General features: G+C 66.0%; 2 protein-coding genes across 2 annotated transcripts in view; both read right to left on the bottom strand.

Moving 5' to 3' along the window:
- Nucleotides 1-8,379, bottom strand: part of CHLRE_05g233550v5 (uncharacterized protein) — a 13,951-nt gene extending 5,572 nt beyond the window's left edge. The window contains exons 1-14 of the mRNA XM_043062181.1: nt 7,895-8,379; nt 7,714-7,832; nt 7,152-7,359; nt 6,217-6,888; nt 5,994-6,094; nt 5,687-5,813; nt 5,002-5,512; nt 3,663-4,786; nt 2,769-3,492; nt 2,002-2,114; nt 1,673-1,782; nt 1,253-1,316; nt 687-973; nt 228-432 (exon numbers count right to left, since the gene is read on the bottom strand). Of these exons, the coding sequence (XP_042924534.1) occupies nt 228-432; nt 687-973; nt 1,253-1,316; nt 1,673-1,782; nt 2,002-2,114; nt 2,769-3,492; nt 3,663-4,786; nt 5,002-5,512; nt 5,687-5,813; nt 5,994-6,094; nt 6,217-6,888; nt 7,152-7,359; nt 7,714-7,832; nt 7,895-8,074 (4,545 nt within the window). The 5' untranslated portion in view covers nt 8,075-8,379. The remainder of the gene's footprint in view (nt 1-227; nt 433-686; nt 974-1,252; nt 1,317-1,672; nt 1,783-2,001; nt 2,115-2,768; nt 3,493-3,662; nt 4,787-5,001; nt 5,513-5,686; nt 5,814-5,993; nt 6,095-6,216; nt 6,889-7,151; nt 7,360-7,713; nt 7,833-7,894) is intronic.
- A 3,105-nt stretch (nt 8,380-11,484) lies between these two features.
- On the bottom strand, nt 11,485-22,549 carry CHLRE_05g233600v5 (uncharacterized protein). Its single transcript, XM_001702139.2, has 13 exons — nt 22,332-22,549; nt 21,442-21,484; nt 21,052-21,334; nt 20,520-20,802; nt 20,312-20,362; nt 19,689-20,015; nt 19,477-19,527; nt 18,701-19,339; nt 18,367-18,492; nt 17,923-18,042; nt 17,606-17,704; nt 14,135-17,395; nt 11,485-13,843 (listed from the first exon to the last, which is right to left on the bottom strand). Exons 3-13 carry the CDS (start codon nt 21,138-21,140, stop codon nt 13,775-13,777), a joined length of 5,115 nt encoding a protein of 1,704 aa, XP_001702191.2. The 5' UTR covers nt 21,141-21,334; nt 21,442-21,484; nt 22,332-22,549; the 3' UTR covers nt 11,485-13,774.
- Nucleotides 22,550-25,416: the final 2,867 nt, after the last annotated feature.

Below are 25,416 nucleotides of genomic sequence, written 5' to 3'. Positions count from 1 at the left end.
TGTGCTGGAAGGAAAGGGTCAGCGGCAGGTAGGGTGAGCGGCGGGTAGGGTGAGCGGCAGGCAGGCGCAACACGACACACCACCCCGCCCCCTCCAACCCTCCGGCGCGCAGCTGACGAGCGCAAGCGCACACACGCCCACTGCCCACTGCCACGCCTCCCACCACATCACCACCACCACCACATCACCACATCACATCGCCACGTCACCACCACGGGGCCACCCACCAGGCACAGCACGGTGTTGAGCGGCCCCGCCTTGCGGCCGCGGAACACCGGATCGTCGTGCGCGCACAGGCGCAGCTGCGGCGCGGCGGGGGCGGCGCCGGGGGGCGGGGCCGGGGGCGGCGCGCCGTGCTGCTGGTGCTGCGGCTGGCGCTCCACCACCACCACATCGCTGAAGTGCGCGTAGGTCTGGACGATGTTGGGGTGGCTGCGCGGGGCAGGGCGGGTGCGATGTGTGTGTGTCCGTTTGGAGAGCAGTGTGGAAGGGAGCACGTGCTTGTGTTCGAGCGCGCAAGGATTATGTGTGCGTGTGCGTGCACATGTGTGCGTGTGCGTGCACATGTGTGTGTGGCGGTGCAGGGTTGCGGAATGAAGAGAACGGAGCCAGCAAGGCGCAAGGGACACATGTCACACAGGGGCAGGCGCGCGCGTGTGCAGCCGCCCGCCCGCCCACCCACCCACCTCAGTGTGGCGGTCACCGCCACCTCCATGGCGCCGCGCTTGGCCTGACGGATGCAGTCCGTGGCCAGCTGCTCCTCCTGCTGCTGCTTGGCCTTGTCAGCCTCGCTGGGCCCACCCGCGCCCGGCCCGCTGCCGCTGCCGCCGCCCTCGCCGTCGCCCTCACCGCTGAGGGCGCCGCCGCCGGCCGTGAGCCCCTCGCCGCCGTGCTCCAGCGGCGCGCGGCCGGTGTGCTCCCACACCTTGATGGCGGTCTCCAGGCCGTGCAGCGTGCCGCGGAACACCACGCCCTGGGGGGGGGGGGGCAGCCGTGCGCGGCATGAGCGGCGGAGCGAACAGGAGAGTCACACACACAAACATACAGGGGGTTACATTCATGATTCAGAAAGTGAAGGCGTAGCCAGGTACAGTAGCATAGCAGACGCGGGCGGGGCGGCGCAGGCGCAGGGGCGTTGCAGTCAAAGGGCTGTGGCTGTGTATTGTTTGTCATATCTGACTTGGCCATGGCAGGTGAACCCGCCACCCGCACCCACAGCCACCCACCTGTCCTCCACCACCCGCCCCCTCACCTGTCCTCCACTGCCCACCACCTCCAACAGGTCCACTGCCGCCAAGTCCTGAGACACAGCCAGGCTGGGGGGGGGGGCACGGGGGGAGGGGGAGGGGCGAGATGGGTGGGAGGGGCACGGGTCAGGGGTGAGCCGTCCATACAAGACGGACGAGGTCAGGGACAGGGACAGGGGGCTACATAACTGAGCCCAGCGCATGGGGCGGAGGACGGGTAGTCAGGGGCACTACGGGGGGTGTTGGTGCTGTTGGTGTGGCGGCACTGGTGAGGCAGAGCCCCTGGTCCCACCGCCCCCGCCCTCGTCCGAGTCGCTGTGTGCCTCCCGGGTCCCCTGACTCTGAGCCTCCCTGGTTCCTTGTTGCCAGTGGCCGTGCACGGCAGCCCTCACGGCCGCCCCCCCCCCACGGCGCACACGCCTCACCTGGACTCCTCCCGCACGTCTGTGGCGGGTGTGGCCATCACCGCACTCAGCCGGCTGCGCGCGCTGCTCACCATGAGCTCCAGGGGGCGCGGGCCAGCCACGTCCTCCAGCTGGGGTGGGGGGTTGGGAGGGATGATGGGAGAGTGTGTGGGAATGGTGTCGAGTGAATTTGCCACAGTTGCTATCAGGTGCATCTTCATGTCTCTCACACGTGCAAACACACGCCTTCCCCTGGCCCTCCCAGCCTCCTCCCAGACCTCCCCCACACTTCAAACTCTGCCATGCATCCACTCAATCTTGTATGGACGGCTACATCCCAACGCCCCCACCTGCAGCAGTGGGCTGGACATGATGAGCGGCAGGCTGGGTGCGCTGCCCCTCAGCGCTGCCACCGCGGGGCTGTAGGGGGGGAAGGGCTGGCAGCCCAGGGCACCCAGCATGGCTGCAAGAGGGACGTGCGGCATGTGGGCATGAAAGAGGGTCAGGGTGCCGGTGTGTGAGGGGGGGGCATGGGGCCCAGAGAGGCTGAGACCCACGCGACAAACAGCCCGTGCAGGCTGCAGGCATCCAGAAAACGCTGTGCAGTACTGTGCAATGTACAACCTCACCCAGGGTGGCCCTCCTGCTCACTGCACCCACTGCCCGCCGCCACTCTCTCTCTCTCACACACACACACACACGCACACACACACACACACACACACACACACACACACACACACACACACACACACACACACGCACACACACACACACACACACACACACACAGGGCGGGCGGGCTATTCGGGTTAGGAGTGCCTGGGAACGGTGTAAGACACTCGCATGGGCTTGCACCCTTGGGATCGTGTGGACACTAATCCCCACCCAAGGTTAGGTAGATGGGCGTAACAGGTGCTTCGGGTAAGTATGGTCTCGGCTCGGCAGGTCGGTCGGCTGCGGTAAGTATACTCTGAAGGTAATCCGCGGCCGTAATTCTGCATCGCATACACTGTCCTACGCGTAATGTTTTCCTTCTGCTCTTTAACACACACACACAGCGCCACCCCTGCACTTTGTTTCGCCTGTGCTTTGTAACCCACACAGTGCCACCCACCTGCTTCCATGTCCAGGTCCTCGCCCTGCATGGACGACAGCAGCCCGTCCAGCCCCTCGCCCTCCTCCTCCTCCTCCTCGCCCCCGCCGCCCTCCAAGCCGCCCAGACCATGCTGATTTAGCTCCAAAACCGCGTCGCCCACACCGGCACGCCCCATCGCCGCCGCCGCCGGGTCCACCACCTGCAGCGGCCCCAAGCCGCCGCCGTTGATGCCGCCGCCGCCGCCGCCGCCACCCAGGCCATGTGGCTGCCCCGCTCCCGCTGACGCCAGGCGCAGGCGGCTGGTGCTGCCCAGGGCCGGGTTGTTGAAGGCCACGCCGGCGCCCGAGCCCCGGCGCCCCATGGTCCCGCTGACGCCCGTACTGCCGTTGGCGGGCACGTAGTGGTGTGACGGCGGGTGGCGGCTGCGGGGCGAGCGGAGTGTGCTGCCGCCGCCACCGCCACCTCCGCCACTGCCGCCGACGCTCCTGCCCGCGGCGGCCATGCCGCTGCTGGTCGCCGCAAAGGCGGGGTGGCCGCCGCCGCCGAGGGCTAGGCCGCTGCCGCTGGAGGCGCCGGGGTGTGGCGAGCCGAGGTCCAGCGACACGGTGCGTGGCAGAGCGGCGGCGGCGGCGGCTGCGGCGGCCGGGATGACACGTGGCATGAGCTGCCCCTGCAGGCTGACCATGTCGCAGGTGGCGGCGCCGCCCGCGCCCAACACGTCGTGCATGACACCGAACACGAGCTGCGGCAGAGGCGTGAGGGTTGACGGGAAGAGGCACCCGATTAGACAGAGAGGTGAGAATGGCAGCTAAGCCTGGGAGCCTTGGGCGTCCTTTATGAAACCACCCACCCACCCACCCAGGCTCCCACCCATCTACCACACCCTACCCCACCGCACCCCACCCCACGCACCGGCATGAGGCCGCGCATCTCCGCCGCCACCGCCTCCAACACACCGCTGGGCAGCGGCTCCGTTGACACCAGGTACAGCGCCAGGCGGAAGGGAAGCAGCTGCTGACTGATCATGGCCGCCGCCGCCGCCGTGCTGGCGGCGGTGTTGGCCGAGGCGGCGGACATGAGCAGCGGCGGCGGCAGCGGCGCGGTGGGGGCGACCTCCACCGAGCCACTGCCGCCGCCGGCAGCGCCCACACTGGACACGCAGAGCAGGTCCACACCCGCAGCGCTCTTCACGCCATTGCCCGCAGCGCTGCCTGGGGCGCGGTTGTTCTGAGCACTCTGGTAGGGCGGCGGCGGCGGCAGCGGCTGGAGCTGCGGCGCAGGTGCCACCGGCACATGGCTCCACGCGCCGCCGCGGCCACCACCGGGTGTCACGACACCCGGCATGGTGGGCACGAGGCTGAGCAGAGAGCCGACGCCGCCGCTCCCGCCGCCGCCAGCCAAGCCGCCGTGTTGGGTGGAGACGTGCGCGTGCATGCTCTGCCTCGGACCCTGGCTGCTGCTGCCGGTGGTTGTGGCCACGTGCGGGCGCACGGGGGTGCTGCCCGCGGCGGCGCCCGCACCTGTGGCGTGCATGGCAGCTTGCAGGCTGAGGCCGCGCGGGGTGGCCTCAACGAGCAGCACCAGGCACGCCACGGAGCCGCCGCCGCCGCCGCCCCCGACAATGCCAGTGGCTGCGCCAGACAGGGTGCCGGTGGGCGTGTTGCTGAGGGTGCCGCCGGCAGTAGCACCGCCTGCGGCTGCAGCCCCGCCGGCGGCAGTAGCCGCCACCAGGTTGGCAGCCAGCAGCACATCCCGCCCCGGCAGCTCCTCCTCTAGCACCTGGCTGCTGGCGTCAGCAACCACCATGCAGGTCACCGGCTGCCCCTGCTGTTGCTGCTGCTGTTGCTGCTGTTGGGGAGGTGGCCGGCCCGCGCCAAGGACGGCGGCAGCTGCCGCCGCCGCCGGGCCGGACAGCGCGGCGTCATCGGCTGTGGCTCCGGAGGCGGTGCCGTGCCGCTGCTGTGCCAGGGCGCGTTGCAGCAGCGTGTGTGCCAGGGTGGTGCGCACCGCCTTGACACGACTGGCGCCCACGCCGCCTGGAGAGGTGGCAGTCGCAGTAGCGAAGGGGAACGTGAGGCACCGGGTTTGGCCAAGACACAACTTGAGCGGCTAGACGAACCAGGGTCAGGCGTCCAGGCGATTTGAGGCATCCCACTACGACACTGTGTCCAAGGCAGCTCGCCCCAATACCTTTCCCCAGCCCCGCACACGTTCTTCCCCACTACTGCAAAGGCCCGGGCCGCACACTCACCGCCGCCACCCTGTGCCGCCATACCCGGCAGGGACATCATCAGCAAAGCGCTGATGTTGCTGTCCATGGTCGAGTGCATGGCTTGTTGGTTGCTGTTGGCGGTTGAGGTGGTTTGGATCCCAGCCAGTTGGGCCAGATGGTGATGGAGATTCATGTGGCCGCTGCCGCCGCCGCCCACCGGCGCTGCCAGTGACGGGCCGGCGGCGCCACCCGCGGGAGACACAGCCAAGCTCCCCAGCTGCGGCAGCTGCGTGTGCTGGTGGAGGGACTGGGGGTGGCCTGGGGCGTTGAGGTCGCGGGCTGAGGGCTTGCGACTGCCCGCACGGGAGTCGGCTGCAGGCAAGCCGGCGGCGCTGTTGAGGGCGGTGAAGAGGGAGTTGTTGTTGGAGCTCTTGGCAAAGGGGCTGCCGGGGCCTCCACCCACCGCGGCCCCGCTAGTGCCGTTGGCGGCGGCGGCGGCGTTGCTGTTGCCGGAGGCGTCGCGGATGAGGGTCGCGGCCGCCACGGGCGTCTGCGAGGGGTGCGAGGGGTGCGAGGGGTGCGAGGTGTAACGAGCATGCCCTTTTGGAACTAGGTTCCTTACACGAAGGGCGAGGTCCACTAGGAAGCAGGCCCGTGAACGGGTGCACGCACCCAGGCGGACCCCGGCGCACCCAGGGCCGCAGTGGCACAGCCAGTAACGCACCTGCAACGCGCTGGGTGGGGCTGTGCCGCTGCCGCCCGCCGGCACCCCCGGCCGGCGCGAGAAGAACACTGCGGGGTGCTGGGAGCCGTGCACCGCGGCCAGCAGCGGCTGCAGGGTGCAGAAGAACCTGCGGGGGCAGGGCGGGAGCGGCGGCCGCGGCGCAGGCAGCCCAGAAGCAGATTGAGGGATGGGGGCGGGGCGGCCTTGTGGCGAGGTGCCCTTGGACACGGCGCCCCTGCCCGGCATTCCCCCCTATTATATACAAGCACACAAGCACACACGTGCAGTCGCAGTCGCAGTGGCCCACCTGGTCTGCAGCATGCCCGGCAGTCGCTGCAGCGGCGCCGCCACCACGTCGTGCAGGCCGCTGCGGCCGCCGGCGCTCACCTCCGCCAGCAGCAGGGCAACCTGCGGGGCGTGTTCAGGCTTGACTTCAGATGCGCCTTGGAGAGCATTTGGGCCCATCTCGCCTCCCCCCGGCACCAACTAACCCCCCCTCACTCCCCCCCGCCCCCCCCCCGCCCCCACACCTGCTCCATGTACGACACGGCACTGGGCTCCGCAAACAGGCCCCCGCCCAGCAGCGCCGCCAGACGCCGCAGCCCCCGCAGCTCCTCATACCCCAGCGCCACAACAGCCGCCACGCTGCCGCCACCACCACCACCGCCGCCGCCGCCGCCGCCATCACCGCGTGTCGGCCCCTGCTGCTGCTGCTGCTGCTGCCCCTGCTGCCCCTGCTTGACCCTGGCCGCCGCCGCCGCGCTCCAGGCCAGCAGTAGCGCCGCCACCACCCGCCCCTCCCGCACCAGAGGCAGGGCTACCATGTCGCCCGGGCGCAGATGCAGCAGCGTGGTGGGTTGCTGCTGCTGCTGCTGCTGCTGCTGCTGGCCCTGCGCCTGTCCCTGTGCCCCATGCGGCCGCAGCGAGTCCGGCGGCGTGCCTGACTGCTGCAGCTGCGTCGCCGCCAGGATGGAGGTGAGGGCGCGGAGGCCCGCGGTGGGGCCGTGCCCGTCCGCCGGCGGCGCGGCGGCCTGAGCGGCTTCGGCCTTCCTCGCGGCGGCGGCTGAGGCGGCCTCGGCGGCGGCGGCGGCGGCGGGCGACAGGACTGTGTGTGAGACCACGCTGGCGGCGTCAGGGCCGTTGTGGGCGTCGTAGAAGCGGTTGACCACCACCGCCGAGGCCAGGTCGGAGGAGACGGTGGTCTGCAGGTGGGGAGGTGCATGGCATGGCACGACATGGCACGACATGGCATGGTTGCATTGCCGGGCGGTAGGGGTCGCGCATGGGGGCCTGGCGCGTTGACACCCACTTACACACCACCGCGCCGCGCCCTGCTACGTGGCCTTGCCCACCACCCGCCCAGCCAGCCACGCCACGACCGCCCTCGCCACACACGCGCACCCGCCGCTCCCACCCCCGCCCCCGCTTCCGCCCGCTCCCCCCGCCCCCGCCCCCCCCCGCTCACCGAGGTGACCAGCAGGTCGTGCAGGGGCCCGGCACGTGTCCAGCCCACCACAGGAGGCACGTGCTCCCAGGGCGCCCGCGACTGGCTGGGGCTGCTGAACACACCCGCCACCGAGCAGCCGCCGCCGCCGCCACCGCCCACGCCGGCACCCCCACCGGCGCCATAAGGAGAGGCCGCAGCGCCGGCCGACCGAGCAAACACCACTAGCCTGTGGGGGTGGAGGGGTTGGGGGGTCGTGCGGGCAGGGTTACGTGGAGGCGGGCTGCGGTAGGGGATGTTTCCGGTTTCGTCATACGGGCGCGTTGCACGGCCCCGCCCTCTGAACACGCTAGCCCGGCATGCTGCTGACGGCAGTGCTCGTGACCCAGGTGTGCCTAAGCGGCTGCTACGTGTGCGCATGGCGCGGCGGGGATCGAGAGGAAGGAAACTGCAGCGGCGGCGTGCGCGGGGGCGGCAGCACAGCAACGACTTGCCTAACAACGAGGGTTGCACAAGACGCGGTTTAAGCCATGTCTTAGACACTCGTCCGACCGAGTCGTGATAGCGATAGCTCCTCGCGCACCTGGTATTGGTCGTTCCGAGGCTTTTCCCCAGGTTCGATAGGTCTGCAAGTAGTCTCTCCGACCATGAAGCACCGTGCTGGGGCCCACACTCCAGCTGATGTAGTGCTGCATCGATTGCCTGTATACATGGTTATCAAGTAAGAAGTTTTCCATGCCAACGAATACCAGTTCGCCACTCACAAGCGCCGACGCCGGCACATGTAGCGCTGGTATTGAATCTGCTTTGAAGGTATCAAAAAGCGGTTTAGATGGCTGCGGTGCTGCTGCAGCTGCAGGAACCGCAAGCGCAGTGCTTTTTTCAGTCCTTGGCGCTGCGGACTGCACCGCCGACGCGCCACTGAAGCAGCATAGTAACCCCATTTTCCGCTGTTATGCCAAATTCATCGCCCTAATAAAAACGTGCGCATCCTTCCACTAAACGGCCTGGAGCGGCTTCGCATAACACTGGTTAGAGCATTATTGCCTGCAAATATAGCATGACATAATATTTGTATGATCATGTATGTGGAGGACAACTTGGTGAGAACAGACTGTGAGCCTTTTCCTCTTTTACTCGTCCGCCTGCGGCCTGTTGAGCTCTGCGGAGCCTTGCTGGTGACCCGCGGTAAGCAAGAAGGCGGCCTCGCATACGCTAGCAGGAGAGTAAATGACTCTACTGCATGAGATGGGTCGGGATGGGTCGGTCGCGGAACGCGGTATGGACGCGGTATGGTTCGGTGTCCTCCGGACGCGCGTTTACACTCAACGCTGCAATTAAGCAATCTCGTCAAGTTGACCATAGACATATATGTGACCAAGGTTGCCGTCCCAGTCCGCCCTACTCGTCAAATGCCCCAGCGCATGAACTTCCCGCGACACAGTGACATCCTGCAGCGCTTTGAGCGCACTTGGACTCAGCAACACCGGCATAGTTGTGTCTGGTACTCGTCCAACACAACTCGCCATGATACGGGCGGGGGTGTTTCCCTGCGTGACTGGGTGCCGACGATCCCCGACCCAGGCCGACTAGGGAGATAAGTTCCCCCGCAGGAACAGGGCACTGAGTCCAGAACACACCAGAAGATTTGTGGCGAGAATCTAGCGCGTAAGTATCGCCTCCGAGACGGAGTCTGCGTCGCTTCCTTTACAGGCACCGCCAGTCCGGCCGGTCAGCAATGGTTGCAAGAGGGACCTGCTGGCGCAGCTCACAAGCAAGTGAGCACGCACTTGGGTTTGAGGCGATCGCCCTGACATAGAGCCCAGGGGCGTGCCACCTGCAGCCCCCCCCCCCCCCGCCCCCCCGCCCCCCTTGGCTGCACGTCGGCACTTCACTTCATATTTGATACACACCATCCCATGGATGGCTACCCCCCCCTTGGCTGCACGGGCCTGCTCTGCGCCGTTAGTCACAGCCCTTCACAGCCTTCAAGGCCCTCGCCTGGACTGCCTTCTATCCCACACCGCCCTCTCGCCTAGGCGATCCCCAGGAGGCCAGGACTGCCTCACGGCTCTGATCATAACGGCGTAGCGCTCCTCCTGTGAACTGCAGCTTACGAGACGGTCCTATCCACTTATCACTTACGGATACGCGGATGCTACAACATTTGGATTCCATTCTGGACGAACATGCGGCACACTGCGGCACAGTCCACATCCAAACAATTCTGGAAATGCTTTAGTGTGGTCATGTCGATGTGTTTTAGTTGATTGGTGCTGGTGCCTCTTGGGCACCCCTGCTCTTGTACGGAGCGTTTGGATGGCGGCCATGGGCACGGAGCCACGGGCACGAAACCTGGCGGTCCCACCTACATTCCTGGTGACGAAACCTTTGGGAGTTGGGGACCCCGGGACAGACCCTGACCTGTGGGGGCCCACAACTTCACTTGCTACCCTGATTGAAACTCCGAAAGCAGATTCTGAATGCTCTCATTGGGCTCTCTCCTTTTGAATCATGGGATCTGTCACAGGCGACCCCCTTAACATTCCATACGGTATCTGTCCTTTCTGGCAGTCCCAGGTGAATCCCGCCGGCAAGCCGTTAACAGTCAGCGGACACTGCTCGCTCTCGGCCTCGCCATGTTCCGTACTTTGCGCCCATGAGTGCGTCCTGCGTCTGAAACCTGCTCGCCGCCATCACACACTCCGACATGCGCGGCAGCACATTGCAACTAGGTGTGAAGCAGGGCGACCCGCTTAGCACTGAGTTGTTTGGGCTGTTTATTGAGACACTAGGTGATCTTATTGACGCGCATGATGCAGATGACGGCCCTAGTGGATCCAAGCACGGAAGGGACTCACCTACGCTTGACAACGAGCGCATTTCTCTCTTGCTTTATGCGGATGACGTTAGCTTACTAGCCACCTCCTTTGAACGGATGCGTGAGCTACTTGGGTATGTGGACACTTTCTGTGCGTGTTTTGGTATGCGCGCTAACGTGAAGAAGTGTGAACGGCTTGTTTTTGCCAGCAGTCAGGAAGTTGCTACCAGGGTAGCAGCCAAATGCGACAGGTTACGGCTGCAAGACCAAAGCATTCCCGCGGTTGATAGAGCCCGCTATCTAGGCTTGGTGTATGGGCCGGGAGCCCCTTTCTCAGCCTGCAGGGGTGCCCTGAATGACGCTGCTCGTGGAGCGGCTTTCAGTCTACTTGCACGTACGCAGAAGCGTAACCTTTTGGCGGCGGACATTAGGATGCGTCTATTTGACTCTCAAGTCAGAGCTATTGCCACTTATGGCTGTGAAGCGTGGGGCCCCGACATGATAGTTGACGCGCTGAATGGAGGGCCGCAAGGCAACAGGGGACATGACAGGAACAACTTAGCGGAAGGCCTGTTTGAGGCTGCTTTGAAGGATGAGACCGTGAAACTCCAAACTAACTTTATGAGGCAGTGTACTGGTGCAGCACGGCCCGCCAATCGGCTCCTTTATGCAGAATTAGGTCGGCTACCGTTGCAGTACCATGTCTTTAAGATGCTTATTGGTTTCTATAACCGCATTCGCAAACAGAAGCACACTTACTGTTACCGTGCCCTGACTGAGGAGCTAGTTGAGGCAGTTGATGCCAGTTGATGCCAAGAGTCGCCCACAAGGCTAGCCCGCTGATTGCAGTTTAAGCTGGGGCCAATTATTTCTGCGGATAATTGAGCATTTTGTCGATGTGTGGAAGGGTATGCCGGATACTACACGACGTAGTAGCGTGAGAGCGCGGGTTGATTGGCTACTCTCCAACCCATTGGACGAAGCTGATCTTGCTGGAGCTTTCCGTGAGCGCATGATGGACGGTTGGACGCACGAACGGCTACAGTGCATACCAGATTCTTTCCCATCTGATTCTAAACAACCAGGTATGCACATGGCCAAGTACAAGCACTGGATGGGGCTCAGCTTTGAGCGCCGCGCACCCTGCATGCACCCACCCCATGCGCAGTGTATCATTCCGTATGAGGCTCACAGAGGCTTGATGAGATTCCGCATGTGTTGCTGGCCTCTATCTGCAAATAGGAACCAGCATTTGCCGAGAAGTGAGAGGCGCTGTTACTGCTGCAATCATGGAGTTGAGGATGAACGGCACGTACTCCTTGAGTGTGAGGCTTACGCTGACATAAGAGAAAGTTACGGACTTGCGGGCAATATGCAACAGATCATGAATGCTTCGGATCAAACCATGCTAGCATGCTGTCTTAGTGATATCTGGGCTAGACGTAACAAGCTTCTGAGGTTGAGAGATTCTGCCTTGCGTGTGCATGAAGCTCACAACATTGCTAACAGGAGAGACGAGGAGCCCTTGCGGCTCGGTTAGTCTCGTTACAGGTTCAGGAATGCACACTTCCAACCCTGTAACACATCATCATTGCAACAGCCCGCCCGACTGCCCGCCCACCGCCTGCCCCTGGGCATGTGCTACGGGGCGACCCACCTGCCCCCCCACACGCGCCCCTCATTGCAACCCCACAAGTCCTATAGCCCGTTCCAAGCTACTGTCACATCTACACTGAGGCCTGCATGGGCCTGCATGCTGCTGCATCCCTACCACCTGCCGCCAGCCAGCGCCCCGCCCCGCCTTACCCACGCGCTGGCTACCGCCACTGCCACACCGCTGCCACCACGCTACCCGGTTGTCTACCTGCGTCCCTCCTCTCGCCAAACCTGTGTGACCCCCTCCTCTCCCTCACCGCACACACACTGGGAGGGCCCCCCAATAACAGTCCTTGCACCCCGGCATGCACTAAAAATCTCTGTCTGGCCCCCGTATGCCTCCCCCCTGAATTTCACCGACACTGCACTCCGAGCACCGGGAGCCCTTCCTTGCCGGGCACCATATTGCAAGCCAGGCGTCAACCGCGGATGGCTGCAGGCCATGGGCGCGCCGGCTGCAGCCGCGTGTGCAGTCCTGCATCAGACCGCTGCGCCACGGCACTCGCAGCCACCCGCTTGGGTGGGGGTCCCTATCTCTACCCTTGCGGTGGCCATGGCTCCTACTCGTATGCCAAGCCCATGCCTCCCGCGCGCTTTCGCCTGCTACTCTCATGGCCTGCCCTCCCCCCCCATCGTCTACTCAAGTCATGCCTCGAGCCCCCTCCTCCCACATACGCGCGCGTTGCGTTCCCCTCAACACACACGCACACAATGTCTAGCAGCTGTTCGACCCTGCCTTGGCCCAACCGCGCTAGCCGCTTCATGGACAACCCACAGCTGCCTGGCCACACGTTGCCGCCGCCGGCCGGTCATGTGAATCCTTCCGACTCGCAGTAGCACAAGTCGCTCCCTGGAACTCCGCACTTCGCACACCTGCCCCCATCGCCACAGCGACGTTTTAGCTCTTTGGGTTCATGTTTACGGCACGGCACAAACGATCTCGCTGCAACAAGCAACTGCAGCGGCCCATACACTGCTGCATTGCACACACACGCACAAACACACACACACACTCCTGTTGCACATGTACGCACCGTATGGCACGCAACAGACTGGAGCCTTTTCCCTTTTGCTTTCCTGGCACGCTGTATGAGCACGGCGCTCGCACCCAAGGGCGCGGGCGTGCGCCGGCCTGCCGCAATGCGCGGCTGCGGCAGCGGCACACATCCAGTTGCGCCTTGGGCACATGCCAACAACTTTGTATCCCCAACACCACTGGCCTCTTGCCCCGTTCGACGGTCCAGCAAAACACTGCCGAACCACATGCCGCAACCACCAGAGCCAACAGCCACACGTTAAGTTCCCCACGTATCTGGCGCCAGTTGTTTGGCGGTGACATGGGTAATGCATTAACACGGCAGTCCGCCGCAATTCGCATGGCCCCGCTTTCATTCGCCGGGTGGCGGGCTCCAGCTATTAGCCAACGGAGCTCAAATGCCGTGGTTGTATTATTACCGTTGAAGTGCCGCTCCCTGAGACCCGATCTGTGACGCTGTGGCTACCAACAACTTCCCGAGCAGTGATCGAGGGACGTCGCCGTCAATGACCGCCTAACCTATCCACCGACCTATCTACCTACCTATCCGCCTACCTACAATCTACCTGGTTGGGCAATCTTCACATGCATGTCCCCGCACGCCACGGCCTTGGCCCCTGGGGCTTACGACACGCCCCGCACAAGAAGCACAAGCAGCCCGATCGCGCGGAGCCCCCGGTTGTGAGTGGCGAACGCCACTTCGCGCGCCAACGCTCTGAGCAGACCATGCAAACACTCAGGTATGGCCCATTGAAGGCGACACGTTGATCACTCCTCTGACGTCACATGCCCGGCCGGCCCGCACCAACGCACGCGCCTGGCCGTTGGCCAAGCGCATGTGTGGCATAGCGGCCTTGCGCCTACCCTCACAATACATTGTCGTTAGGGAGCAATGCCGTATGATGCAGTGATGCGTGCGCAGCCAAAATATAAGTCCCCAATGCGATCAGTGTACAGTGATGCTATCTCCCGGTAACCGCCGTCAATCCCGTGCCTTGCATCTCCGCAACAACTGTCCGCTCCGCTAAGCGACGGAGCCCGTGCATGTGGGGGCAGGCCCGCTTCCAGCCAGCGTGCGCAGTGGCGGACGCGCCTAGCCCCCTCTGCACCTCCTGCCAACAGCTGCACACCTTACTCCTGCTGCTGCACCTGCTGCGACTGCGGCGGCTGCTTCTGCGAGTCGTCCGGCTGCTGCGAGGCCTGCACACGCACGAAAGGCCACACACGCATGCAGCAAGTTGGCTGCCGTGCCGGAGAGGTCCAGGCACTCCTGAAGGCAAACAGACCGCGCCCGACCACCCATACGTGCACACGCACAGCGGGCCGCAGGCGGCCTCGCCGGCACCCACAGATACACATGTACCACGGGCCGCCAGCGGCGCCGCCAGCGGCGCCGCCACCACCACCACCACGCCAACTCGCTGACACCTCCAACCCCGCCACCCCGCTGCCCTCCCCCCCGCCCCGCCCCCCCGCCCCGCCCGCACCCACCTGGCGCAATAGCTCGTCCATCTCGGCGGTGCGCTGCCGCAGGTACGTCAGGTCGGGCGTGCCCAGGCCCCGAGCAGAGCCATAGCGCGTGCCGCCGCCGCCGCCGCCCGCCCCGCCCGCCCCCCGATGCGGCGAGTCGCTCAGCGCCGCCACGCCCAGACCCAGGCCCGGCCCTAGCAGCCCGCCGCCCGCCCCGCCGCCGCCGCCCAGCCGCATCAGGTCCTCGGCGCCGCCGTCAGCCGCCGCCGCCGCCGCCGCGATGGCTCCCATTTCGGCGCTTGCCGCCGGCACGCGCGGCGCCACGGGTGGGCGGTGCGGGAAGCTGGGCAGTTCGGCGCCGCCGCCCAGCCCGCCGCCGTCGGCCGCTCCGGCGGCGCCGCCGCCCTGCCGGGCACTGGCGGCGGCCCCCGCCGCCGCGCCCATGGCGTTGCCTGCACGCATGTCGCCGGCGGCACGCAGCAGCGGCCCCCGGGCGGTGGGCAGGTCCACAGACATGGGCGCGACGGCAGCACCGGCCGCCAGGATGGGGCCGGTCACGGTGGGTGGAGCCACCAGCGCAGCGGTGCCCGGCGCCGCCTGCGTCGCCCGTGGGTCCGCCCCGACCACCCCGCCCGCCAGGGACAGCGACATCACCACGCTGACGTCAGACAGCCGCCCGCCGCCACCGCCGCCAGCGGCAGTCGCGGCGTGGGGCTGCTGCAGCGGCGGCGACGGCAGCGGCGCGGCGTGGGCCCCGGCCGGTGCGGCGCCCGCGCCCGGGCGCTCGTCGTCAACGTCATCAGCGGCAGGCTGCAGCGGCAGCGGATGTGGGTGCGCGGCGTCCGAGGCGGTGCGGCGGTGGCGCGGGTGGGCGTCGGCGGCGCAGGCGGAGGCGGAGGCGGCCATGGACATGCAGACGGAGGTGGTGGGCGCCAGGCCAGTCACGCCGCCGCCCGCGGGCCGGGTCATGCCAGCAGCCATGCCCTCATGCACATCCCCCTCCTCCACATCCACGCCGCCGCCACTGCCGGCGCTGCTCCCGCGCCCGGTGATGGCGTTGAAGCCGCGCAGGACCGGGCTCGGCACCACTCCGTGCGGCGCAGCCGCCCCCACCGCTGACAAACGGTGGCGCTGCGCCTCGCCCGTCGCACCCGCCGCTTCGCCGGTCGCCAACGACCGGGCCAGCCCGCCGCTGCCGCCGCTGCAATTCCGCGGGGCGCCCAAGGCCCAGGCGGCGCCGTCACCGCCCGCTCCTGGCTGCGCCGCGCCCGGCTCAGTGGCCTCGATGTGCGAGGTACTGGCCCGGTGCTCCTGCGGCCCTGCCGCTGCTGCCGCCAACGCAACGTGCAGCGGTGGCGGCAGCGGCGGATGGTGGTGGTGGTGGTTGTGATGGTGCAGGTGGTGGTGCGAGGCATGGCGCTGTGCCGAGCCGCCGCCGCTGTTGCCCGGTGGCGCGGCGGCCGCGGCGGCGGCGGAGAGCATGGCCGCACGTGAGCGCTTGGAGCCCACCGTCGCCACACTGGCTGTGCCCACAGCCGCGCCCCCGCGCCGCGCCCCGCCTGCGGCGCCGCCGCCCCCCGCGCAGCTGATGCTCATGAGGTCGACGGAGGTGCTGCCAGTCACGGCCGTCGCGGCGGTGAAGGCGGTGGTGGTGGCGCCAGTCACCATGGGCGCCACGCCGCCGCCGCCGCCGTCACCGCCCTCCACCTCCGCACTCAGCATGCTGCTGCCGCCGCCGTCGCTGCCGCCGCCCCCGGCGGACTGCGCCATCGCACCCGCACCGCCCGTGCCGTGGCCGCCGCGGCCGCCGCCGCTGCCGTGTGCTGCCGGCGGCCCAGTGGTGGCGGCAGGGGCCCCGCCGCCGAGGGTGTTAGTGGTGGTGGTGGCGGCGGGCGTGGCCGCCAGGCTGCTGCCAAAGCTGAAGCGGCGCACCACCCGCCGCCCGCCATCGTCCTCGTCCTCCTGCTCGTCGTCATCCAGGTACGGCCGGTAGCCGGGGCCGTGACCCAGCCCGTCCGCCTCCTCCTGGCCCTCCTCCTCCTCCTGGCCCTCCTCCTCGCCCTCTGCTGCCGTGCCATATTCATCGCCCTCGCCCTCCTCCGCAAACTCTTCCGGGCCACCGCCCGCGTCATCCGCCTCGTCGCCCCCATCCAGCGCCATCGCCTCCGCGCCGCAGCCCTCCATGACGCCGCCCGCCGGACCCAGCCCGGGAGCCGACTCGCACACCGACATGGCCCCGGCCGCGGAGCTGCGGTTGCGGCGCGGCCGGTGCCGCCGCCGGGCCCCTGCAGGCGCCGTGAGGGCCGCCGGCCCCGCCGCCGCCGCCGCCGCCAGTGCAACGGGTTGCGCGGGTGCCGCCAGCTCCTGCTGCTCCTGCAGGGGTGGCAGCTGCGCCAGCGGCAGCGGGACGGGCCAAGGCCACGGCTGCTTGTGCTGTTGCAGCTGCGGCGGCGGCAGGGAGAACGACATTAGGTAGCCCGGACAGGAGCGGCGGCTGAACGGCTGCGCAAGGGGCTCCGCCGCCGCTTCGCTGGTGGTCTGCGTGGGGCCGGGGCCGGTCGCCGCCGCCAGTGCAGCTCTTATGCCTGCTGTCGCCGCATCAGGCAGCGGGTGCGGCAGCGAGATGGCAGGCAGGAAGCTGGGCAGCCGCCGCGCCTGACCGCCCCCGCCTCCGGCAGCAGCGACAGCCCCCGCGTCTGCGCCCTCCGCCGCCGCCTGCCCCTGCTCTTGCAGCGCTGGTACATGCGGCATCTGCAGTTGCAGCTGCAGCGGCAGCTGTAGGGACAAACTGCCGCTGATGCCATCCAGTGACATGCGGCCGTAGCTGGGCCGCCGCGACAGCCCCAGCGGCCCCGCCCCTGCGCCGCCGGCGCCGCCTGGCCCCACCGCTCCCCCAGGGCCGCCGCCTGCTGCCGGGTAGCCTGATTCCAGCTGGTTGAAGGAGGGCAGGCGCGGCAGGGAGCCCGCCGAGGGCATGCGGGACAGCGAGGGTACCGCCTGCAGCCCGGCGCGCATGACGCCCGCCCCCGCCCGGCCCGGCAGCGGCCCACTGGGCTGACGCCGCATCCCCGCCGGCTCCTCGCCACGGCCCGCACCGCCCCTGCCAGCCAGGTCGAAGGCGCCGCCGGCGAAGCCAGCAAAGCCGCTGAACCCAGCGAAGCCCAGGTCCGCTGGGCCTGATGCCCGGCCGGCCGCCGCCGCGGTGCCCCGCGGCGGCGCCAGCGGCAGCTGCCCGGGTGGTGTGGGAGGCGGATCGGCAGCGAAATACGGGTGCGCCAGAGCCTGCGGGGTGGGGGCCGAGGGCACGCGGGTGCATTGCTGTGCAGATGACCTCCAGGTCAATGCAGAAGCCGGCAGGTGCCGTCAAGCGGAGACAGGGCCAAGGCGTGACGTCACGTGCTTGTGTGTGTGTGTGTGTGTGTGTGTGTGTGTGTGTGTGTGTGTGTGTGTGTGTGTGTGTGTGTGTGTGTGTTGCCCCGCTGGCCAGCGCACCTGGCGTGCGGTGGGCCGGCGCTCGGGGCACAGCGCCACCAGCTGCCGCAGCAGGTCCACGGCGCCGGGGGGCGCGCCGGGGAACAGCGCATCCAGGTCCTGGCGGGTTAAGAGGGTGCAGCGTGGGGATGCGGGATTGTGTACCCAACAGTTGTAGTTGTGGCACGATGGGCACAGCTCGGCACGAAATACATTGACAATGCATAACGAGACGGTGCGGCGAGCCTCAACGATGCTAGCACCCTCGTGCATGTAGCACACTTGCTACGTTGCCCATTATGCTGGCTCTCGCGCACGGGCACTCCTCGCCTCCGCACCTGCGGCGGGTGGCTGGGCCCCAGGTAGTGCGGCAGCTGCGTCACGCCCGGCCATGTGTCCTCGGTGGGCTTGCCCAGGGTGCGCCATATGGTGCCCATCTGCTCCAGGTCAGTGGAGCCCTGCGCGGGTCAACGGGGCATGTCCAAGAGCACACTCGACGGGGGCGGGTGGAGGGCGTCGAGCGAGTCTCACCGTGGAGCGTGATGGCAACATTTTGGAAATCTCGGAACCGGTTATCATGAAATTAGGCTTACCGACGCTGAAAGCTGTGTCTAGGCTCGAGTGTCAATGGGCAAAATATAGTTCGACTGCCGCATCTTCAAACGCTGCCAAAACGCGTTACGGCTTGAATATATCAAATGTTGCCACAGACTAACATGCACATGCCGCTATGCAACCCTAGTCGTACGTTCAAAAATTGCTGCAACCCTCGTCGCGCTCACCTTGAACCACACGCGGCCCAGCATCATCTCTGCGAACACGCAGCCCGCAGCCCACATGTCCACGCCAGTCCCGTACACGCGGCAGCCCATCAGCAGCTCGGGCGGCCGGTACCAGCGCATGCCGATCTGCGGGTTCAAAAGCCAAGGTAAACCCCGGCACGGGCCAAAAGGCCACGACACGCGCTGAACGGAGCCACGGTGCCACTGCCGCAGCCGTCCCAAGTCTCGCAACACGCTGTAGCAGCGGCCCCGGGCTCCCAGCCTCTGACCGCGGCTGTTGCAGCGCCAACAGCAGCCCCTGGCCCCCGCCGCCCCCGCAGCCCCTGGCCCCCACCTGGTGTGTCATGACTGGCACCTCCTCGCCGGGGCCCTCGCCCGGCCTGCAGCCGCCGCACACCGCCGCAGCCACAGCCGCCGCGCCCGCGACCGCAATGCCCGCGTGCGCCGCGAACGGCGACGGCAGCGCGCTGCCCCTGGCCGCGACACTGAATGGGCCGCCGTTCGCCGTGGCGTGGTCGGCAGCCTGGCCCTGTGACGCCTCCACATGTTGCAAGTGGCCATTCATGGGCGCGCCTAGTTGCACAGCCGGCGCTGCTGCCGGCTGCTCCTCTCCTGCGCCTCCGCCTGCGCCTCCGCCTGCGCCGTCAGCTCCGTCGCCATCGCCGTAGTAGGCTCGGTCTATGAGGTCGTCCATCTCGCGCTGCGCCCGCCGCGCCCGCTCCAGCGCCAACTGCCGCGCACACACCTCGGCCACGGTCGTGCCGTCGGGCGGCGGCACCCGCGCACCCGCCTGGGGCGCCCCGCCTGGCGGGGGCAGAGGTAGGGAGGCTGCGGAGGGCTCGGCGGTGGCGGCGCGCGTGGGTAGCGCGCTGGTGGCGGCGGACAGACCAGCGGCGGCAGAGGCGGAGAAGGTGGTGGGTGGCTCTCGGGGTAGGTAGCGGGCCAGACCAAAGTCTGCTAGCAGCAGCCGACCCTGTTTGGAGGTGAATGGCAGAGGCACGTGTCAGGGTCGCTGCGCAGGAGGTAACAAAGGCCGATGACAGGGCAGGGTGGTAAACCTGCATAACTGCATGAAGTTCCCAACCAGGCGTGTGCCGCCCGCCCAGTCACCTGGCCATCTAGCAGCATGTTGTTGGGCTTGACGTCGCGGTGCAGCACGCCCTGAAGAGGGGAGGGTGGTTGCGGGGCAAGAAGAAGCGTATCCGTATGTTGCCTGCAGGCCCCTGACTGAATGGTCCGGAGGGAGCGGCACGCACATACACTTGTGTCGTATTCACGTGTACACGGCTGCGCCCTGGAAGTCCCCCAGCCGCCGCCCGCACCTGCTCGTGGCAGTGCATCAGCGCCTCCAGCAGCGCCTTCATGTGCGCCTTGACCACACCCGCAGCCAGCGGCCCCGGGCCGCACCCGCCGCCGCCGCCCGCTGCAGCGGCGGCGCCCAGCTGGGACGGCTGCGGCTCTCGCTGCAGGCCGCCCTGCGACAGGGCGGCGCCGGCGACGTCGTCCTCCGTCGCGACAAAGCCGCCTGGCCCAGGCCCGCATCTCGCTGGCGTGCCGCCAGCTGCGTGCGGACCCTGGCCGCGGCCGTGTATGAGTGCCTCCAGGTCGCCGCCCGCCGCGTAGTCAAACACCAGCACGAGCGTGGACTCCTGGAGGCATGAGCAACGAGCGGGGTGGTGCACCGCAGGTGGTGAGGGAGCATGAAGCCGCGTGGGAGTCACGGCGGGAGGGCGGCAGGGCACGGTGGACAAGGCACGGTGGCAGGGCGGGAGGGCGGCAGGGCACGGTGGACAAGGCACGGTGGCACGGCGGGAGGGCAGTAGGGCACGGTGGACAAGGCACGGTGGCAGGGCGGGAGGGCGGCAGGGCGGGAGGGCCGCGTCCGCGAGCCGCTGAGCTCATCGCTGAGTGACTGACAGCCGCAGCCGCGTCACACGGCACACACCTTGTACGTCACAGTTTCACGGAGGCGCACGATGTGGGGGTGGCGTAGCTCCTGCAGCGGCGACAACAGCAGCGGCAGCAGGAAACTTGGCACTAGCATTCGCCATGCCGTCAAACAATACGTCACAACTGCACCTGGCGAAGGCAAGCCCAACAAAGCTGCCATCACGGAAGGTGCTGCTATGTAACCGCAACGCAAGAGCACTTGCCTGCAGCACTTTAATCTCTCGCAGGCAAGCCAGGCCCATGCCGCCGCGATCGTCAACGCCGTCGCCGCGGGCTGTTCGCGCGTCCGCAATGCCTCCATCCGCAGCGCCTCCGCCCTGTGCCCCTTGCCCACACGCCGCCGCAATAGCGGCCGCCGCAGCCTCGGCCGCCGACAGCTGCCGGCTGGGCTGGCCGGCGGCTCCTTGTGCACATTGCTGCTGCTGCGGTAGCGGCGGCTGCAGGTGTTGGCGCAGCTGCTTCAGCGCCACACGGTCATTGGACGGCCTGCAACAACGAGCAGGAGGTGGCGCGAGGGGACAGCGGAGCGGTGGAGCAGTGGGACAGGGGGTAGCCAGTACTCGGCACCGCTGCCGGCGTCAGCACGAGCCTGGTATAACGCCGTCAGACCAGGTGCGTGAGCAGATACACGATGACGCGCGGTGGCGAGGCGTGGGTCCCGGCAGCACGGGTATGGCTTCGGGGCGAGGCGGCATTGCGGCTAGATCCAACCGCTGTGGAGGCCAGGTACCACACCTGTGAATTCCGCCGTACACTACCGCGTACGTGCCGCGCCCCAGCACGTCGGCCTTGTCTCGCACGTACGCATCCTCCAGCCGGCCCATCTAGCGGCCCGCCGTACAGCCACGTGTACGGCAGGCGGCAGGCGGCAGCAGGGTGGAGCCGGGGCCCGATCGCCGAGGAATGCGGCGCCCTCAGGTGGCGAGGCCGCGAGCCGGGGCAGCCTCACAGGCGCTGCACACGGCGCGTGCCGCCCTCGCTCCGCGGACTTCGCGTGGTACGGCTTTCCCACTGCCGCCTGCAATTCAGAAGTAACGAGCCGTTGGGTCTTAGGCACAGCCGAAATCCCCTGGCGCCTGGAGCACCAATGCGCAGGGTTCGGCAATCGCGCACGCCAACACTCACTCCTCAAGACGTGAACGTTGCTTGAGCCTCCGCACTGGTGCACCTGCGGAGGGGAGCGGCGGTGCGGTCTGCCTGTCAAACGGCAACCGTAAACTGTCGTAATCGGCATCAAAACCCTACACGCGTGCGGTGGCGCTCGTCTGCCCCCATCAAATCAATAATGTCCTTCCCCTGAGTACCGACGGCCACTATCAGCACCGGTTTGCATGCGAGCCGATGACCCACGACACCCGCTCAGTTCAACGGTTTTCGCTGCGGCTTGCGGTTACACGCACTAGGGCGCAAGCAGTGCCCTTAGATAGAATCTGTTACAGTGAAGCAAGCACACCCTGTTCCTTCGCAAAGGCAGACCTCACAGCGCCTCGTTCTCAAGCTGGATACCCCCCACAATGTCCCGCAATTCGCACGGATTGCTGGCCCCAACACCCCCGCCAGGTATCGCGGGGTTTCCTCAGCGAGTATAGATCATGCACTGCTGAACAAGAGGTGCAACAAAGGCAATGTGCGTCGGGCCCGGCCTCCTCGCCTGCAGACTTCGGCTGGTTTAGGGCGGCAGGACTCCTTTCTGCCCTAGTAGTATCAAGTATACTATATTTATCATTTATTTGACTCCCTGGAATGATTACAGCGCGCGCAGACCCTCGCAAGGCGGAAAGCCCCTCAGCAACACCGCCCCGGACACGAGTGAGTGCCTAATCAAAACACCAAGCTTGGTAAAGCTTTACAAAAGTGACAGAACATCAGCGACTGGGACAGTTTGCGCGCCATAGCCCCCCAGCGAACTCAGTCCTGGCAATACATCCCACGAAAAGCCCGTTAGCTCAGCAGAAACTGATGTTACATACATGAATGAGCCATCAAAGTTAAGGAAGCCCGAAGAAGGCACTCACCGCCTTCGCTCCGAGATGTATCCTCTCCAGCGCCAGCTCTAACCGGCGTGGAGCAACATGGTTATGCACGAAACATTATAAGTAAAACACCGTGCTGGCAGATAGTTGGTACAGACACGGCCGCGCGCGGTAGCTATTGGTTTGTGTTGCAACCTGCCAGTTGCTTTCTAAGAATTAGAAGCCTGTTGTTGTACTGTATACATGTTAGCTTGGATAGATTCGTCATGAGGGAGCGGAGTAGGAGCGGAACTCCGCATGCACGATGTGCACTGATGGCACCGACACTCATCATCCAACACTACAACAACACCTCAAGCCTGGTCGCAATATTTTACCAATGGAAATCCCAAATCAAAGCCGTGACCGTCACCCCGATCAGGCGTTGTCCCGCCAGCTCCCGCCCAGTGAGCGCCCCCCCCCCCCCCAATGCCCCCACCGCCGGCAACGAATGCCACCTAGCACAGCGGGTGGGCGCCAAACCTGCCGCGGCCCAAACCTGAAACCTGCCGCGGCCCAAACCTGCCACGGCCCAAACCTGCCGCGGCCCAATCCTGAAACCTGCTGCGGCCCAAACCAGCGCTGTGGGCCAGCACCGCTTGGTCATCACCGCCTTGGCCAGCTCCAGGTCGTCCGCCAGTTTGGCGTGGTGGCCGCGGCCCCGCTTCCAATGGTTCCACCGGTCGTAGTGGCGGCGGCATGCAGCTTCGTGCACCAGCGCGTCAATATGCTGAACAATAGACCTCTACAATGCCCGGCCAGAACACCAGCTGGCTCGCGGACGACCTGGAGCTCCGGCGGTTCGAGCACCGCTCAACTGGCACGCTGCCAGTGTCGCTCATGTCCGACGTGTTACTTACCACCATACCAAATCCATTGGCAAGTCATGTGCTGCCCCTGCTGTCGCAGCACCTGGGCAAGGGCAAGGACGGCCCCGCGCCCTGGAAGTGAGTGGCTGCAGCAGTCTGCCGCGACAGTCTGGCTGCTGCAGCGCCCCGTACCTGCGAGGCGTGAACATGAGCGTGTAAGGCAACGGACAGGGCCTGGGACAGCAGCCAGACTGTCGCGGCAGACTGCTGAAAGGTGGCTGAGCCCCCACCACCTTGTCGCACTCTCATGCCATCTGCTGTGCATATTTTGGCATATGTTAATCAGGGCTTGAATCTTTCAGGGGTAGGCCGCCGCCGCTGGCAAGACGGGCCCTGACCACTTTCTCGCCCTCCAGGGGCCCCAAAATACCTACTTTTTAGCGTTTGGGGGGACTCCGCCCCTCCCCTGACACTTTCCCTTGGGCTGGTATTTACAACCCTTCCCCCCCCCCCTTTTATTGAGTAGTGTTGCGGAACTAATGCGTACGTAGACCAGAGCGGAAGGCGGAGTGGGCTTGCAGGCGGCACGAGAGTAGGCAGTCAGTAGCGCAAGTTGCGAATTCACATGTTACCTCGTAACCGACGGTAAACGCTGTGGACGGTCGCGCCCATGGCTGGCTGACGGAAGGTGGCTGCTGTATTGGGATGGCTGGGCTGGACGACGGCGGCCGGGCTGGCGTTGGGACTACCAGAAAGGATGCGCCCGAAAGCAACCTGGAGAACACCAGCGCCCCCCTCGGGAAGGGGTAGTTGGCGAGATTCAGGACCGTATGAATGCGACATTACAAGAAGGGACAGTCCGACCAAGCAAGGGTGCCCAGCACCCAGGTCAGGAGGGAACCATCTCCGGCCCGAAGGGAACCCGCCCTCCCCCCAGCTGGCTGCCGACCTTCACCAAACCCCTACCGCTACGCAGTACCCCGGCTTGCCCCCTCCCCCTGTCGCATTGCGCACCATTGCAGGCCACGCATGACGGGAACTTAACCCCCGATCCCAGCATTTCATCGGCTATGGTCACGTTCCCAACGTCCAGTTCCGCGCAGTCGCAGTTGTGCGAACGGGAGGGAGATGCGGGGCTGGTATCAGGGGAGGGATTTGCGCGGGGAGGCGCCGGTGAACACAGTTGCATTTGCGGAAGGCGAGAGAGCGCGGGCGGGGCGGGGGCGAGTCGGGGGCAGGGGGCCCGAGACACGATTTCGACCACGATAGTATGCACCGTTGATATCACAAAACTCAGCGCTGCTTATGCATTGCGATGAAGCACATTGCCTTTCTGCTATCGCCGATCGGAGAGATCGCATGCGCTTTGCTGTTTGCGCTCGCACATATCCAAGTCTATATGTTTGCCTTGAAGAATATCGTCTACCGCAATTCCCGGAAATGCAAAGCCAATCGCGCTATCGAGCGCCGGGATCCTCCAACGCCTCTGATCTCTTCGCCTCTAGTCTTACGCCTTCCTTGTGTTTTTGCAAAGTTATGCGTTGCTACGGACACATTGAAAGGCGAATTATTTGCCTCTAGTTACGTTCGGGTTTCCCGACGTAACTGCACATAAAACTGGAATAACCGTGAGGGGCCCCCTCCGGCAATCGATGCGACCGCAATGGCTACTGCCCCTCCCCCTTCGGGGGAAGGGGCAAGCCAACCGTGACCGTATGCAGCCCCACGCGGCGAGAATGCACCCCCGGAAATGCCCAATGACCTTGCTCGCCCCAGGGGCTGCTTTGGGGCCCATTTCTTGCCGCTCCCCGGAGATGCAAGCCCTAATGTTAGGCGGGTCTATCTGGTCTTAGCTTTGATCCATTGTGCGCGGAGCTGCTAGACTTCTGGGCGGGAAGGTTTGCTGCAACACCAGGCTCGGTGGAATTCTCGAGTTGGGGCCTGGCAGCATTCGATGCTACAGTACTACTGGCCTTTTCCCAGACGCGCTCGGGTTTTGACGCTTTAAATTGGCTGTTGGGGTCTGGGAATACGTTTGCACACTATGGGACTCGTGCCCCCTTTCCCTGTCCCATCACGCCCTGGCAGCGTTAGATGTTCTCTGCGCAGGTCTCTCAGTGTGTCCCCCTGTTGTAAGGTCGCAAACATTTGATTATTTTAGTATCTGCCACCATAACCCATCCATTACTTGCACGCGCCGCTGGCTTCAGGGACGCGCAGGGGGAGCTGGGGAAAAACCCACACGCCGTACGACGCTGGCGTGGGGGGCTGGGGGCGGT

The sequence above is a fragment of the Chlamydomonas reinhardtii genome, chromosome 5 (assembly GCF_000002595.2).
Source record: "Chlamydomonas reinhardtii strain CC-503 cw92 mt+ chromosome 5, whole genome shotgun sequence".
Taxonomy (NCBI): domain Eukaryota; kingdom Viridiplantae; phylum Chlorophyta; class Chlorophyceae; order Chlamydomonadales; family Chlamydomonadaceae; genus Chlamydomonas; species Chlamydomonas reinhardtii.
This window is presented reverse-complemented; position numbering and strand designations above follow the sequence as displayed.

Bases quoted from the DNA above. Each gene is read 5' to 3' on its own strand.
- CHLRE_05g233600v5 (XM_001702139.2), bottom strand. From the start codon at position 21,140: ATGGGCCGGCTGGAGGATGCGTACGTGCGAGACAAGGCCGACGTGCTG. The intron at 19,340-19,476 runs GTGACTGGGCGG...ACCTCCAAACAG, and splicing joins ACATGCTGCTAGATGGCCAG to GGTCGGCTGCTGCTAGCAGA. The intron at 13,844-14,134 runs GTGGGTGCGGGC...GTGCGTGTGCAG, and splicing joins TGGACGAGCTATTGCGCCAG to GCCTCGCAGCAGCCGGACGA.